At 37.5% G+C, this 15,418-nt stretch overlaps 1 protein-coding gene across 10 annotated transcripts in view; it reads right to left on the reverse strand.

The window, feature by feature from the left end:
- Window positions 1–264: 264 nt before the first annotated feature.
- The window catches only part of ATP2B1 (ATPase plasma membrane Ca2+ transporting 1), a 60,691-nt gene continuing 45,537 nt past the window's right edge, over window positions 265–15,418 (reverse strand). For 6 of the 10 annotated variants that reach the window (XM_039703839.1, XM_039703840.1, XM_039703837.1 and 3 more), the window contains exons 13-22: window positions 14,854–15,033; window positions 14,678–14,765; window positions 14,243–14,349; window positions 12,520–12,711; window positions 12,105–12,318; window positions 11,761–11,972; window positions 9,771–9,878; window positions 7,769–7,951; window positions 7,379–7,537; window positions 265–3,183 (exon numbers count right to left, since the gene is read on the reverse strand). In XM_039703839.1, coding sequence (XP_039559773.1) covers window positions 2,872–3,183; window positions 7,379–7,537; window positions 7,769–7,951; window positions 9,771–9,878; window positions 11,761–11,972; window positions 12,105–12,318; window positions 12,520–12,711; window positions 14,243–14,349; window positions 14,678–14,765; window positions 14,854–15,033 — 1,755 coding nt within the window. In that variant the 3' untranslated portion in view covers window positions 265–2,871. Of the gene's footprint in view, window positions 3,184–7,311; window positions 7,538–7,768; window positions 7,952–9,770; window positions 9,879–11,760; window positions 11,973–12,104; window positions 12,319–12,519; window positions 12,712–14,242; window positions 14,350–14,677; window positions 14,766–14,853; window positions 15,034–15,418 lie in introns of all 10 variants that reach the window. The other 4 variants (XM_039703846.1, XM_039703844.1, XM_039703847.1 and 1 more) reach the window with 4 other exon arrangements.

A 15,418-nucleotide genomic window follows, 5' to 3' on the forward strand; every position in this document is an offset into this window, starting at 1 on the left:
GAGCCAAGTTGAGGTGTCCTAACATGTACACAGCTATAGCAGACATCCCACCCAGGAAACCACATTTTAAGCCACTCCAAACCACATTTCAAGCCGCTCAGTCTAGAACTGAGTTTTTGTTCCAAGTCACTATTGCTCAAGCATGTATATATATCACACTATATACCATAACCTCTTCAAAGCAAATGAGCATAAAACTGGCATGCATTTCAGGTTTAAATCAGTACTGTACTGACATTCAAGAATTTCAGTCCCCATACAGACTGAGATGAACAGCACTTTTATTTATTTCAGTTACAAGAAGAAAGACAAGTAAACCTTACAACCAGAAAGGCAATGAAGGCCTCATGAGCTTAGTGAAAACCATTTCATAATCTAGGCAATGTTATGATTTCTTGAGATCACAAAGAAAGCATACCCCCCTCTTAAACAACTTTTCCTTATTTCTGTAAGGATGTTTCCTGCAAGAACAGCACACGGATGTTAACAGAATCAAGAGGGACCAGCGATGTACAAAGCCTATGTTCACCATCCCACCCCCCACAAAAGGTTTAAGTGTAGATTTTATTCCAAAAAAGATTAACATGCAGTCATGATCACACCTAGAGAAGAGGGGAAAATTAAAGTTTGTTTTGAAATGAAGTTAAATCATTACTCATTAACAAAATTAAATGAAGATACTTTTCCACATGGCAGTGTACTTCACAGATAAAGAAAACTCCCTTTATTTTAAGCCAGTGCTTATCTGACTTTTGTAGCAAAGAGAAAATAGCTTACATAAAACCTGACCCCCCTACCAAGCACTCTAGATAAGAACTATGATGTAAGAAAAGTGCTAGAAACGTGTGGGAGAAATCACTATACAAAGTGTCAAGTGCAACCCCCCACCCTTGACCCCCTTGCCCAGAATTCAGTGTATTTACTGAAGTACAATAGAAAAGATGGAATTCAGGAGTGGTTGACAGTGGGATACAGTGCCACAGGTTGAACAATATCCACTAAAGGACAATCCCAAGCATGCATGCACCCCACCACAAGGGAAAGATGTGCTTGAGCTTCCCAATCTGCTCATTTCTGCAGTTAGCTCCACTATAATTTCCTTCCTCATTACCAACTTAATTCTTGCAGTCCTTTGAAGGGACCACTTTAAAAAATGTCCATAATTCTGGATTATTTGACAAAAAAATTCATTTGCTATTTTTAAGAATACAAAGCTGGAAAAAGAAAATCTTACAACTCATGTCTTCTGTGGCTGTTTTAAGTAGTATTGGACCAAGAAAACATGAGGAAGTGCCAGAACAGCAAGTACTGTTTCATCATTCTTCGCTGTCTGAACAATACAGCAGAGGCAGACCATAACTTCTTCAGTCAATCTGTAGTTGATCAGTTCTGGTGCATTTCACCTGTGCTTTATGTCAGTTCTCAGTCTCCCTCACTTAAGCAGTCAGAGATACATTTATTACACGGTACTCACAGTAAGTCTCAGAATTTCAGGCAGACCTATTAATTCCCCAGGAGTATCCTTTTGGATCAGTGAAGACTTTTGAGTACCTTAACTTACATTCATTCTGGAGGCAGCCATCATGATATTCCATTTACTTAGTGCTATTTGGAGTGGGGCTGTTACCATCTTGAAATTGTAGTTTAAAGATAACCAGTAACACAAAAGAGTACCTTCTGTATTTCCAGTGAAGGAGCTGAGAAAAAAAATTCTGTAAGAAACCATTGCTGCAATTTTATTTTAACAAAAGGGCAGATTTATTCATGTTTACAAACAAGTTTCAAAAACAAAAAGGAGAACATGTATGCTACCCACTAACAACCTTTCAAAATGCCAACAGCCCTCATGCTGCATGAAGGATTCTATAGATTAGAAAAAAATCACAGTTCCACTCACAGTTCACCAAGACAGCACTAAACTAACATGATTAGACAAAAACAAAGGACTAAGATTCTGATGTATTTTGATTTAATCCATTTTGCCCGAGATAACAGAAATATTTCAAGCAAGTTCCATCATGTATTGATGTCCTGCATTAAACAATCCTACTAAGTTCTGAACAAAAGTTATTCATTAAGTTTCTCAAAATTTTTAAAAATTAAACAGTTGTTTCAAAACCATTAAGTAGTAAATGTATTTAAGAAACTAATTAGGACAGAGGCCATAACTTCATTAGAACACCACTGCTCATGTTTTTACAAAGCATTAGTGTTATCTATTTGGCTATTAGTAGTAGCAATTTATCTACAATATTTAACAAGGTAAATTGCAGGCAAAATTTAGTACAGTTTCAATAGAAACACCCTTTTCCTGAAAATACAGCAGTATTTGAAGGACTAGTTTTTTTGGTTTTTTTGTTTTGTTTTTTGTCTCCTCTGCATCATTTATAAGGAAGCTTCCCATCTATGAACAGGAACAAAAAAGTATCTACAAACCTTGTAAACAGATCTGTATCATTTATAAACATAAATAATCCAAATTATTAACAGCCAACAGCAGAAATTAAAGTATCAATTCAATGATCCAGGGCCTCCTTGCCCTTCCCAGCTTTCCCCTCAGAAAAGGATCATGATAAACTAAAGCTCTGCTAACACACTCTTCAGGACCATTCTTAGTACAACAGATGATCCACAGGTCACTTATGCTGAGTTACTGTTTATCTGTCAGAGTTCATTATTACTCCCACCCCCAGAAAAGCACCCTCCAGTCTGGCAGAAAGCTTTTTTTTAAAAAAATAAATCTACATTCGTACAAGTGTTTCTTCTGTTGAAGTCCAAGACAAGAATATCATCTTGTCCATCATAATGTGTGAAGAGACCCAGTTTCAATTTCTTTACAATGCAGCTAGTGTGTTAACATTCAGCTTACAATCAGAGTGATGTTTCCAAACTATGTAGTGGGCTCCCTGGGGATGAAGAGGTAGCAGACTTGTTCTTGTCTGTTGTAAGGTGAATTCCACTGTCAACCGCATTGTTATTTCTATTGGGAGAGGGAGGGGGACTAGAGTTGCGTTTTGTTGGAGCATCATCTTCAGCATCAGTATCATCAATAAGGGGAATATGAGGCTCGGAGTCTTCTATTCTAAACTCAGGATGCGTCATAAAATTGTGAATTGAACTTCGTGTCTCAGGTTTCTCTAGCCCCTCGTACAAGGAGCTACGAAATGCATTCACCACTCGGATCTGTAAACGAAGAGAAAGTATTGTTAAATTGCTGCATATTTACTGATAATGGCATGGTTCTTATGAGTTTGAATCCACAAACAGCTAGACATGAGTGAATCAAATTTGTATGATGCAGTGGAGCTTGCAATAAACTGTAAAAAATGAAGAGCATTTCAGTAGAGCACTGCCAGTCTACACAGTAGGAATAGAAATTGTGAAAGTACTGCAAAAAGCTGAAGGGCCCTAAAATTCAGACATGGCACTACAGTTGTTTACTTATTTAACATGGGCTAAGCATTTTTCAGAAGTGAGGCCAACAAATATTTACTTATTCAAAAATTAAATAAATCTCAATGAGTGTTTTATTGAATATTTGGTGAGATTGGAGGGAGGGAAGGAGGGGAGAGGCTGAAATAAATTAGGGGATAAAAGGGTCACTAATTCTCATGCTAGGAATTAGGATGTCAACTGACTATGAAAAAGCCAAGCAAGTGTAAGCCAATGTCACAATGAACGAACATTTACGAAGTCATGCAAAAAAAGGATACCGCTGTAACAGCTGTAAATATTCGAGTATATAGCCATTTTCCACTCTAGAGAAAGCTCCTTAGTGAACAGTGCTTTGGAAACTTAAGACCAGAACTAGGAAATTGAATACGGTATTGTACAGTACAGTAGCCAGGACAGGCTGTAACTTTGAAGACACTACTTAAGTAGCGCCAAGTATGAGAAAAGCAGGATGATCGGCCTTTGCGCGAGTCTTCGATTCACACTGAATTCATGGACACAGTTCCCAGGCTGAGGACTGTTTCGTGTCTTTTTGCTGTTTAGTATTTTTTTAATCAGAAAGCTAAGCTAACAGAATTCATAAATAAACCTTTCATAGTTAAAACAGATAAAAAACAAAGTACAGCTTTATTTTGCAAATTGTGCATGTCCAGGCTGACTTGAATTTAAGCTTTCCTAACTATTATTTGAAGGATGAAACCAGCTGCCCACACCCCCTTCTCCCATGCCTTGTGTTTCCCGGATCAACCAGAGAAATTGAGGATCCATTCTTGAACTGATAAAACAAGTAAGGTGAGGCAGAAGTCATTCACTCATTTATCCAACACTCTTCCAGAGACAGTTTTCCCCTCCTGTTGACTCCTTATTCAATTCTCAACATCCCTACCCTGAGCAAGTCTCCAGCAAAGCAGTGTGAAATAGTGTTAAATACTAAGCAGCAGAGCAACTCCGTAGTAAACAAGAACTTGCTGTTACAAACAGCAAGTCAAATTTAAAGCTTTTTTTAGCGCATCCAAGATGACTTGCTTCAAGCTGAGAAATACATCATGACTAGTGCTTCCAGAGTTCCTCAACAGAAAAAATAAAGTGACTTCCAGGTGAAGGAATTAAGCTGGGAGGTCAAGCAGATCAAGAGCAGAGATTTCAAAACAGCTAAGATACACCAGGGAAGTTCACTGTAAACAGAGAAGGGCTCCCCAAAAGCAATGTGTTAAATCAAATTGGTTAAATAAAACCACTGCACATGATAAAGTCTCATGTCTCAATTGTGTTCTAGAAGTAGCATCATTTCCCCACCTCTGCACCCTCAGACCACTTGCATGAAGAATTTTACTGCAAAGTGATCATGTCCCCATTTTTATACTACAGGTACATGCTGAGCCAAATTAACCACGGAGGCAAGGGAAGAAGGCACAGGGAATAAGGGGAAACAGGGACGGGGCAACGATCAAGGGGGAGGATATAATTACCAGTAAGGGGAGGACAGAAAAGAGAGTCAATGTCTGGAGAAAAGATTACAACAGCAGCTACTACTTTACTGTTCATTGCATGAAAAGAATTGAGCACACTGTCAAGCACACATTATACAAGGTTTAAATAAGTCCAGCCAGCTGCCTAAACTGGATTGGCACTTACCAAGAAAATTAGCAGTGACAATACCAGACTGAAAGCTTGCAATGACTCTATATGGCATGTCGCATCCCACTATGCCATTTATGCGGCAAATGAAATATGAATGTCTCATGGGACTGTTTGTTCATTGCTTACAGATGAGAATTTGGAACATCAGCAGCAATGAAAAACAATTCTGGCTTAAGAGGACAGCTGTAATTATGACAGAATAAGTGCATACCCACAATAAAGGCTTGGTTCCCATGCAGGATGCATACTACACAAGTGGACTAGACACTACAGCAAGGCCAGGATGCTCAAGAGTCCAGCCACAAAGGCAGAAATCAAACTTTCAGCACTTTAAAAAGGGAAAATCTAGTGTTTTGAAGGCTCTATTTTCAACCACTCAAGATAATTAAACTAGAGGGATAACTATAAATAAATCATGTAAGTGAAGTGCAAACAGGACAATTTGTTAAGTGTAATTCATACTGTCATCAGGCCTTCCTCATATTAGTACCAGAATAGCAAGGAATGCAGTTGGCACTCCAAATCCTCCTATCCAGATGGCTGCTTAAGAGTTGCAACCTTACTTTATAGGAACTATTTTCCAACAAGCAGCTCCAAAAAAGAGACAATAACACATCTGCTTCCCATTAATCTGTATTAGTTCTCAAAAAGCTGCTCTTCTGGAGGATGTAGCAGAAGGCTGTAATAGTGAGAATAAAAAACCTAGTTCTCTGCTATGGTAGCTCTGTATCTGCATTGGTCATTTGATGCAATGAGATGCTGCAGTGCCCAGTAGATTCTGCTCAAATAGCAGCATGGAATGACATTGCTCTCTAGAGGATTCTGAATGTCTAATTAATGTTCTGGAGTGTAGTTAGGGATACAGGTTACTAATTAGCATTTTAACTAGGAGATGCAATCCTGTGCATCCTTAAGTGTTAAATCTACTTTTCATTTTGTGTTCTTGAGGCATGCAAATTTGTGAGCCGAGCCTCTCAGTACTACTGCAAGGTAGGGAAATACCTGTCTCAGCACTGAAGAACAAATACGGAGGTAAATACTTGTGTAAGCTCACACATGAATTCTGGCCAAGCCCAAAAATAATAAAAAAATAACTTTAAAAAAAAAAGTCTGAAGATTTCACCATTTCGCTTGAAACAGCTCCTGAAATTAAGGGTCTTCATCCATCTGGCAATCTGAAAGTTTAAGCAGGGAGGGGAACGGGGAGAAGAAGCCCTCTCAGAGTTATTTTAAAAAACCAATTGTTTAACCTGTCTCTAGGAAGTTAGAGAAGAAAGTTAAACATGTATTAAGATAGAAAACTCTGAACAAAGATATTGGCTATCAGCATTCAACTACTACTACTATGCATCTTCTGGCTCCACAGTTTAGGCCTACATCCAAGAGTAAATAAATCTCCTGCCTCTACAGAGAGGAAGGCTGAAACTGAAATGCCACTTAGAGCACAAGATAGAGATGGTAGAATTGAGGTGAGACAAACTTTGCTGTCACTGATGGCTTATGAACTGCTCCCAGAAGAACCTAGAGAGGAAAAAGAACCCTTCAGATTTGAATGAAAGTTTTGCCATTTAATGCTTAATTTTTTTTTTCCTTTTTGTATCAGCTAATTTGTATTTCTTCTGAATTGTATGCATTTTAGAAGCCTTGTTTCGCCACCTAAATCCTGATGTTGAAAAAGTTGTTATTCAGTAAATAAGGTCCAATGAAAGCAGAGTTTTATAAAGTTCCTTACAGGGTATAAAGAAAATGCATTTAGTGCTCCACGTTCTAACTACATTGATATCTTCAACATACCGTTTGCTTACAAATCAGCTTGCTTACTTAAGTATTGCTTGTGCTACAGTGCAGGAGATCTATTTTTGTTGACCTGGGTCCATGATTATACAGTTAATTCACTTATTCAATATAAGTCACCCTAAGAGGCATATACTCGAAAATTTACAACAGTTTTCCCTCTTTATCTTAAAAATCCCTCTGTACACGAATGGATGAAGGCACAGGATGTGCAGGCTCACAGCTTTCGCAATAAAGTCTTTTGTTGAAACTGTTCCACCTGTTCTCAGCCCTCTAAGAAAAAAAAGTCTTGAGGACTCCACTTTGTGGAAGAGCTCTATAAAAGCCTGAACGGTGATTTTAAGTACTAAGGAGAAAATGAGAAACGTTAGGTACGTGAATTAGGAAATGTTAATTTCATGCACTTTAGGAACACACACTCACACCCCACAGTAGTAGAAGCAGTAGTAGAGGAAAACACTACATGTGTAGGGGTAGAAATATTTGTTACATCATGGTGCTGGCTGGCGATGGAGGGTTGCCGCCTTAGAGCCCCCTGAATGGTACTTCCACTCTGGAAAGCATTCACTACATCCATCTGCAAGGAATCAGAGATTGTGACAGCTTGCTCAGCAAGAGAGAGAGAGAACAAGAGAAAGGACCATCCCATCTATAACACACAAAAAGTAAAGAAAAAAAGGCACTTTTTAAAAACAGAGCAGATAAAAAGGCAAGAGTTGCATTTAAAGCTGAAGAAAACAGAGGACCCTGAGGGATTACACATCCATCCATACCCCCTTTTGACAGTCTCAGTCAGACCAGTTAGAACAGCCACCTTAGTCAAAAATGGAGACATTTCCCTCATAACACCCATTGCATCCTACCTTTTTCAAGACCATACCTGAGTTTGTATCCTGTTTAAGCCTCTAAACCACAAGATCTGACCACGACGCAATTCCCTCTCAGCATGATCAATCTCCTCTACATCTTCTGCTAGTTCTTCTTCAGGAATCTCTTCCTTTTGTGTTCCATGACCAGCTTCTTTAAGGAATTTCAGTCGGCTGGTTGGAATTGTTGAAATCAACTAACAATGGATGAAATACATAAATCAGGATTATTCTTTATTTAACAACAAAAAAAAGAGTAATACCACTCTTCAGGCTTGACAGATATCCGGCATACAATTAGCAAAGTTGAAAAAACTAAATTACGTAGACACTGATGAGTGCATCAGTGTGAAACTGATCACCCAAGCTGAATAGCTGCAACGCTGTGAATATACTTACTACCTCAACCAAAGTGCGAAATTAAACTTGGACTACAAAACAGCCTTGCCAGGACAAAGAATTCCACATTAACATTACTTTACAATGCCAGGAAGAGCAGTACTGAAGCTACAAAAGCCATTAATCCTGTAGATTGTACTTGTATCTAGAGCTTTTACAGTTTCATCAGTTTGATGAGCATGGCGCGTCACCTCAAGTGGGACCTCCATCACCTAAAGTAACCACAGTTAATTCAGAAATACAGAAGAGCCATTCGTTCCTTTGTGACCTGGGAGATATCAATCCATTTCCAAGGCAAGTGATGTTTCTGAAATTTTATGTATCTCAGGCTGTTACTTTGTCACTTGGTGTATAGCAATTTATATATCTTAAACAAAAGATATGTGGTTAAGGGAACTCATCTTTTGGTACATTATATCTAGCACATTCAGATCAATTCAGATAAATTCCAAGACTGCTTTCCTTGATCATCACAAACCTAGAAGATCATTTCTGCAGCTGCAGAGGAAAAACAGTCTGCTCCAGAAGCAAGATAAACAGCCCTTTATACTGAAACTGCTACTGTGAATGCTCCCAGCTCACACTTCAGTTTCTATTATTCTCAGAAAATTAAAGCTTTTTGACTTTAATGAGATGCTAGAGCAGCATGAATGGCAGTAGGGAAGCTTTGCCCTTGCAAGATACTTTGGGTCAAAGGTATTTCAAGCCATCTCGATTCTCTTCTAGGAGTCACCTCAGAGTGATTCTATTTGATTTTTTTAAATAATTAATTTTCCAGAGAACCTTGTTAAAAAGCTTAGTCACTTTTAGAACACATGCGTATGCATGTATTTACAACTAAAACTCATCCTACCAATTTTATGGTGAAACATGAAGTGTCTTTTACTTAGTGGAAGGAAAGAAACTGTAATGGAAAACTCTTCATGTGGTATGAAAAGTTTAGACAACTATGTCATTAAATAATAGAAAACTCTGTAGCTCTAAAGTTTCACGTAAATAAGCTTGCTGCTTACAAGCACTGTTGTGCATGCAATAGTAATGACACTCTGGGGGGAGGGGAAAGGAAATAAAAGTACAAGCGTAACGGCTTACTAGGTGGGAAGACTAAACAAAGATTAAAAAGAAAGTTGGTTTGAGTTTTGTTACATTTCTTGCTACCCTAGGAGGCTTTTACATCAAGAAAATATTGTCAAATTTAGCAATTCTGATTTTTCAAGAAAACCTGTAAGCACCAAGTTAAATGTATTTTAACATTATCATGTTCATTGCATCTTGTATTCTTACCACATTTTCTAGTACTCACATCTGGCTGAAGATATAATTTCAAATTTAAAAGGTAACTACAGCTGCTTTTAGTTAAAAATTGCTAAACAAACCAGCCACAGGATCTAGTTATGAAATGTTAATAATTGACCCACTCTGAGGAAGGAATATTCAAACGTAAGACTTTCTATATCTATTGAAGAAGTCCATTTTGATTAATATTTACTGTTAGTCTTCATACATTCATATAGTCCACTTGAAAGATCTGAATGCTAAAGACAGTGTGTTGGGGTTTTCCATTTAAAATATACTGTTGGAAGTAGATATTTGGCATTTTGAAAAATCCTAATTTACCTGGCCCCAAAGTAGTGTGCCCATGCCCAGGAAAATGGACCACAGCCACTGTTCAACTGAGAGTTCTGAACAACTGAAAGGCTTTCCACCAAACTGCACAATAATTATCTGTGGAGAAAAGCACAATTAAACATGTATCAGTGACCTGTTACTAGAAAATTCCCTAATGCTTCAAGATCACAACAGACTGCTCTGCAAGAGAACATGGGATTTCCCATCTTCCTTTCACTGTCTCAGCAGTTTGAGCAAGTTTCCAAACCTATGCCATATTCTTCCACTTTTCAGCATTTCAAGAACTACCCATTCATTCTTCAAATGTCACACTCGTGAAAACTTGCTGACTCCTCAATTTTGCTTGAAGTTTTTTTCCCTTCATTTCACAATCACAGCACGTATTTGATGCTACAAATATACAGTGATTACTTTTGCTATGAACACCCATCTTGGAACTATGTCCAAGATTCATAAACATGTATTAATAGAATTCATAGATCCATAAGACATTAAATAACTCAGAAGTAATTCTACAGGATATTACTATGTATCCCATCAGTGTTAAATATCAGACTAAAAATCACCACATGTAATAAATCTTGGGGGAAGAGGGTAGAGATCTCAAAAGCTAATATAAATGAGCTCTTACTGCCTTAACTATTACAACAAGCTGTATGGGCCCTAATGAGCAAGGTATCCCTCTGCATAGGAATTATATTCATGAAAGTCTGCCCTGGAGAATCAACAATTCAAAACAGCAGGGCAGGAATGAAAAGGAGACAGTATTGACCATTAAGTAGGACACCTGACAGCTGAAAAACCAAGGAGTATCTTCTGCTATTAACTCTGAATAAAACACTGATATAATAAATCAGGAATCGGGAAGGCATTCAGTCTGCCAAATTTATAAAGGGAACAAACACAGTGGCAGTCAGGAGTAATTTCTAAATGTTTGGCTTGGTTGCACAACAACAGTCAATCTGCTGCATTCATAACCCCAAAAATAAGAGCAGTTTCTGAAGGAGTGTCATCTATAAAAATCTAAACGTAAGAGAGTAAGTTCCCTGACTTAATGTGAAGCAGCAGTGTATACATTTCCAATGCTTGAACTGGTATAACTTCCATCAACTTAATGAATTATCAAGCCTAAGGAGAAGTTTAATATGTAGGTTATATATCCCAAATAACTTAATCCAAAATGAAAATGGGTTCTGAAATTAAATAGTACACTGATTTGTTTGTTATTTCTTCTGACTAATTAAAGTGAAGGCTATTTAGAGGGTGAAAATAGTTCTTGTAAACTATTTTCTGTAGATTCAGTTTTAAATTAGTGTTTCTCAACACCAGCATATGAACCCGATCAACTGAAGATCATTTCCTTTGTTAACATGCACTGAGTTAACTAACTAGCTTTTATGAGTTCCCCTATGTGCTGGAACAGAAGGACCCTAGACATCAGGTTTTTTCACTTAAAACAGCACCTCTATAATATATACCAGTAGGTAGGTATCAATGGTTCCTGCACCAGCAAGGTAGAAACTGGTACTTAAATTTCTAAAGCTTATTCATGTCCTAATCTCATTAAGAAAATAAAAAGTCATTCTTTTTCTATAATTGTTTAAATGGACTCTCATTCAGATATACAGGTATACCTATTATAAGAAAGATTTAGGGGCAAGGGGTGAATGAACAGATGACACATATAACTTCATATTTTGCAAAGAAATTAGAATACTAAGATAAAATTCAAGAAGTTGAAAATTCAAAAGGTAACTACAAATACTTTCATACAAATACAACGTTCCAGCATTGCCAACTTCAAAGAGGTTTGAAAACTCCATCAAGCTGCAGTTACAACTTACTTATTGTATGCTTGACCCTGGAGGTTTTCCACATTGCAGAAATTAGATCTCTGGCACTAGCTGACTGGCTAGGTCAGCAAGTACATCAGTGCACTAAATGCATTTTCCCCCCCACCCTCCAAGAATCTGCTTACCTGCACAACAAATGTCCCCAGCACAATAGAACAGAAGATAGCGTTGTTAAAGATTCCTTCAAAAACATTTCTTTCACCATGAATCTTTCGAGCATTGATTTCATTAAAAAGCTGCATCATCACAAATGTATTAAATACTATAGTATAATGCTCTGAAGGAGGAGCATGCAGAGGTGCATTTCTTCCACTATCTATATCAAAAATTTTCTCACCTGTATATAAAAGACATTTATGAACAGCTTGATTAGTGTCTTTACACACACACTACAGCAAAAAAAAAAAAAAATTAAAAAACACCTCTCTACAACATTCAGAATAACTTTGTAAAGCCTCAGTATTCTTACCAGCAAACAGGAGCGTGAAGACCACTACAAGCTGGTAGAATGCATGACCCAAAATGTTCTTCATCATTGTACGAGAAATCAAAGGTTTGTTTCTACCATAAGGCTTCCGCAGCAGAAGAGCTTCAGTGGGTGGTTCTGTTGCCAGGGCAAGAGAAGCTAATGTGTCCATTATGAGATTTACCCACAGCATCTGCACAGCTTTAAGTGGAGAATCCTACAAAAATAGATACACAAACACTCCAATAAAAGTGCAGAACTTACAGCTGTTAAAGGCATCTATCATACAATACCGACATGTTCTGAAGAGCATTATGATCTTTGGACTACTGTTTAAGTGAAAGTTTGAACTCGAGAATTAATCAATCATGACTCTTTCAACCTTTATTAGCTGAAACAATTCCCCACTGGTACGTACTTGTGTTATGCATGCTCCTGTAAAAGCAACAATTACTGCTACTACATTGACAGTAAGCTGGAACTGAAGAAATTTGGAGATGCTGTCATAGACATTTCGTCCCCACATAACTGCTTTAACAATACTGGTGAAGTTGTCGTCTGTAAGGATAATATCAGAAGCTTCTTTAGCTACGTCTGTTCCAGCAATACCCTGAGAGAAAAAGAAAGACATTATGAAATATAACAGGATGCACTGACTTTTTATGACAAAAGCTCTTATGTCCTTGGTCAGCATTCATTCGGATGCACAACATCTGAAGGACTCCTTTAATGTGAGCATATAAAGCCTATTGAAACAAGTTCTACTTGAAAGTCTTGGGAAAATGAAAACAAAGTAATGATCTCTTTAAAATAAAGACCTTAATATAAATTTGGACCTTAATATAAATTTGAGAGTTGACAGTAAAGACACATTAAGTTCTCCCACAAAGAAATGTTACTGAACCCTGTTCAAGCTGAAGGCCACCAGATGGTGCAGTGCTACAGTTGAAGCTCTGCCCTAATTATTTTGTTGTATGGATTCCAGCAGCAGGCAATGTGCTTGCAACACAGTAGGATGATAAACACTACCAAAAACCTTTTGCAGAAAGGCATTAGCATTGAACAGTAGACTATGCAATGTCATTGCATATGCATTGCAAAGCAACATGACATTCTTAAAATTTAAGCACCTCTAGTCTCCTACAGCACCCAAACAGCTGTGTTCTGTGTAATGATGCCTGAAGACAACTGCTTCAAAAAATTTTAATTTTTCTTTTGGCATTCCAAATCCACTAACTCAATAGCACATTTAATGATCCCTATTCTTGATATATTATTTTGTCAAGGAAATTAGTCACCTGCACAGCTATGTGTACACCTTAAAAGGTACCTTTAGATATCATATGGTATATTTTAAGTGCTATTTAGGTAAACAGTTAGAGAAGATATTTCCTTACATAGATGAACACAGACAGCAACTGCAGGAAACATTCAAAACAGACAAACAAATCTGCCCCTGACAGTGGCAACTACAGCAGCTATACAAAGATACTTGTTACAACAAGACTGTTACAGTCTAGAGAACATTTCATATGTAGCTGTCTAATTTTAAGTTATGTTTTTGAAAAAAGCTCCTTGAGAATGATATGAAATCTCTTTCCCATCTTTTCTCTCAGGAGTAGAATCTGAGTCAGTGTTTCCTTTTCTGCATATGGATAGGAGAGTGTGGTCTTCATTCGTTCCTTTTAACTGCTTTAAGACTACAGTGAGCTGTCGTGACCAAAGTGTATCTCTTACATTTAAGACTGAGGAGGAATCCCGTGGCAAAAGGAAGCTTGAGGAATCTGTCTTACTCTGTGTCTTGAAAGAATGCTGAAGCCCACATACTCAAAGCATGAGTCTATGCAGTATAAGCACTTAAAAGCCAAGACTGTTTGGCAGCCACGTGAAAGGGTAGCTGAGAAAGCCATGTAATCTAACAAATAATCCCAACAAGTGCAGATCCTACACTATCATAAAACGCTGTTGGCTTCAACTGTACTTCAGATGTACAAGGTATGGCCTCCTAAGCCATTCTGAACATTCACTGGCAGTCTCTTTCATTATGGTCTCCCTGTTCATGAAACAAGGATCTTTAATCTGAAGTGATTTGATAAGTCATTGATAAAATACTGAGGATGTTAAAAAAAAAAAAATCCTACCATAGCAAATCCAACATCTGCCTTCTTCAAAGCTGGACCATCATTGGTACCATCACCAGTTACTGCTACAACTTGCCTCTGGTCAAAGACAGTGCTGTCAATTATACCTAAAATGAAATGACATACAAGTGTACAAGAGTTACAGTTCTAAATTAACAACACAGAAAAGACTTAGCCTGAAAAAGACAAAAACTGGGTTTCTCTATCAGTTAAAAACAAACAAAAAAACCAAAGAAAACCCCAAACTAACAAAAAGAACAGTCACCAAAAAGAACCCTTTCATTCACTCAATCTCTCAAGCAGAAAAGAAAAAAACCAGTTGGAAACAACTTCACAGACATTTCCCATTGTTCAAGTCCTATTTTTTTTCCCTAGAAGCACAGGGGGGAAAAAAAAATCTAGCTTTACTTAGAAGCTCAGAGTATTTTTACCTACCTTTTACTAGAGTGTGTTTGTCAGTGGGAGAAGATCTTGCAAGAACACGAAGCTTTGGCCAAATTTTATCTATTCGCTCTTGCTCAATCTGCAGGAAGAGCATTGGTCATATTTTACACATGTAGGAGACTTAGAGTACATGTTGATCTACTTAATGAGAGAGTCAGCATGCTTACCTCTCCTTTTTCATTGCGTATTCTCCTGTTAAAGTCTTTGCCCTCTAAACACAGGAAGTCTTCACCGGGATTCAGAATTCCACATTTCAATGCAATAGCACGAGCAGTGTTAATGTTATCACCAGTGACCATACGTACAGTTATGCCTGCACGTTGACACTTTTTTATTGCATCAGGTACCTGAAAGCAAGAAAAAAAACCCCACAGGCTCAGAGACTGTACATTAGTTAAATAAATCTAGACACGTGAGTGAAAGGAATGTTTATGGCTCCTAGTACAGGATAATTGTTATTTTAAAATGAAGACTGTAGTTATGAAACATTAAAAAAAAATTAAGTAGCATACCACAGTTCTTGTAAAAACCACACAAATTACAATTCTGGCAAGAGGCTTGTGCCACTGCTTTGTCTGTTCCCCTCTCTCCTGCAATTTTTCAAGTACTGCAGTATTCAAAATACCACAAAAATCCTCATAACATATTAAGCTGTACTGAGTACTCGCATTTTATTTATAATTATGTGAAATAAACTACAGCTTATACCCCATTACTTCAACAATAACTTTT

The sequence above is a fragment of the Passer montanus genome, unplaced genomic scaffold, assembly GCF_014805655.1.
Source record: "Passer montanus isolate IOZ18808 unplaced genomic scaffold, ASM1480565v1 scaffold17, whole genome shotgun sequence".
NCBI lineage: Eukaryota > Metazoa > Chordata > Aves > Passeriformes > Passeridae > Passer > Passer montanus.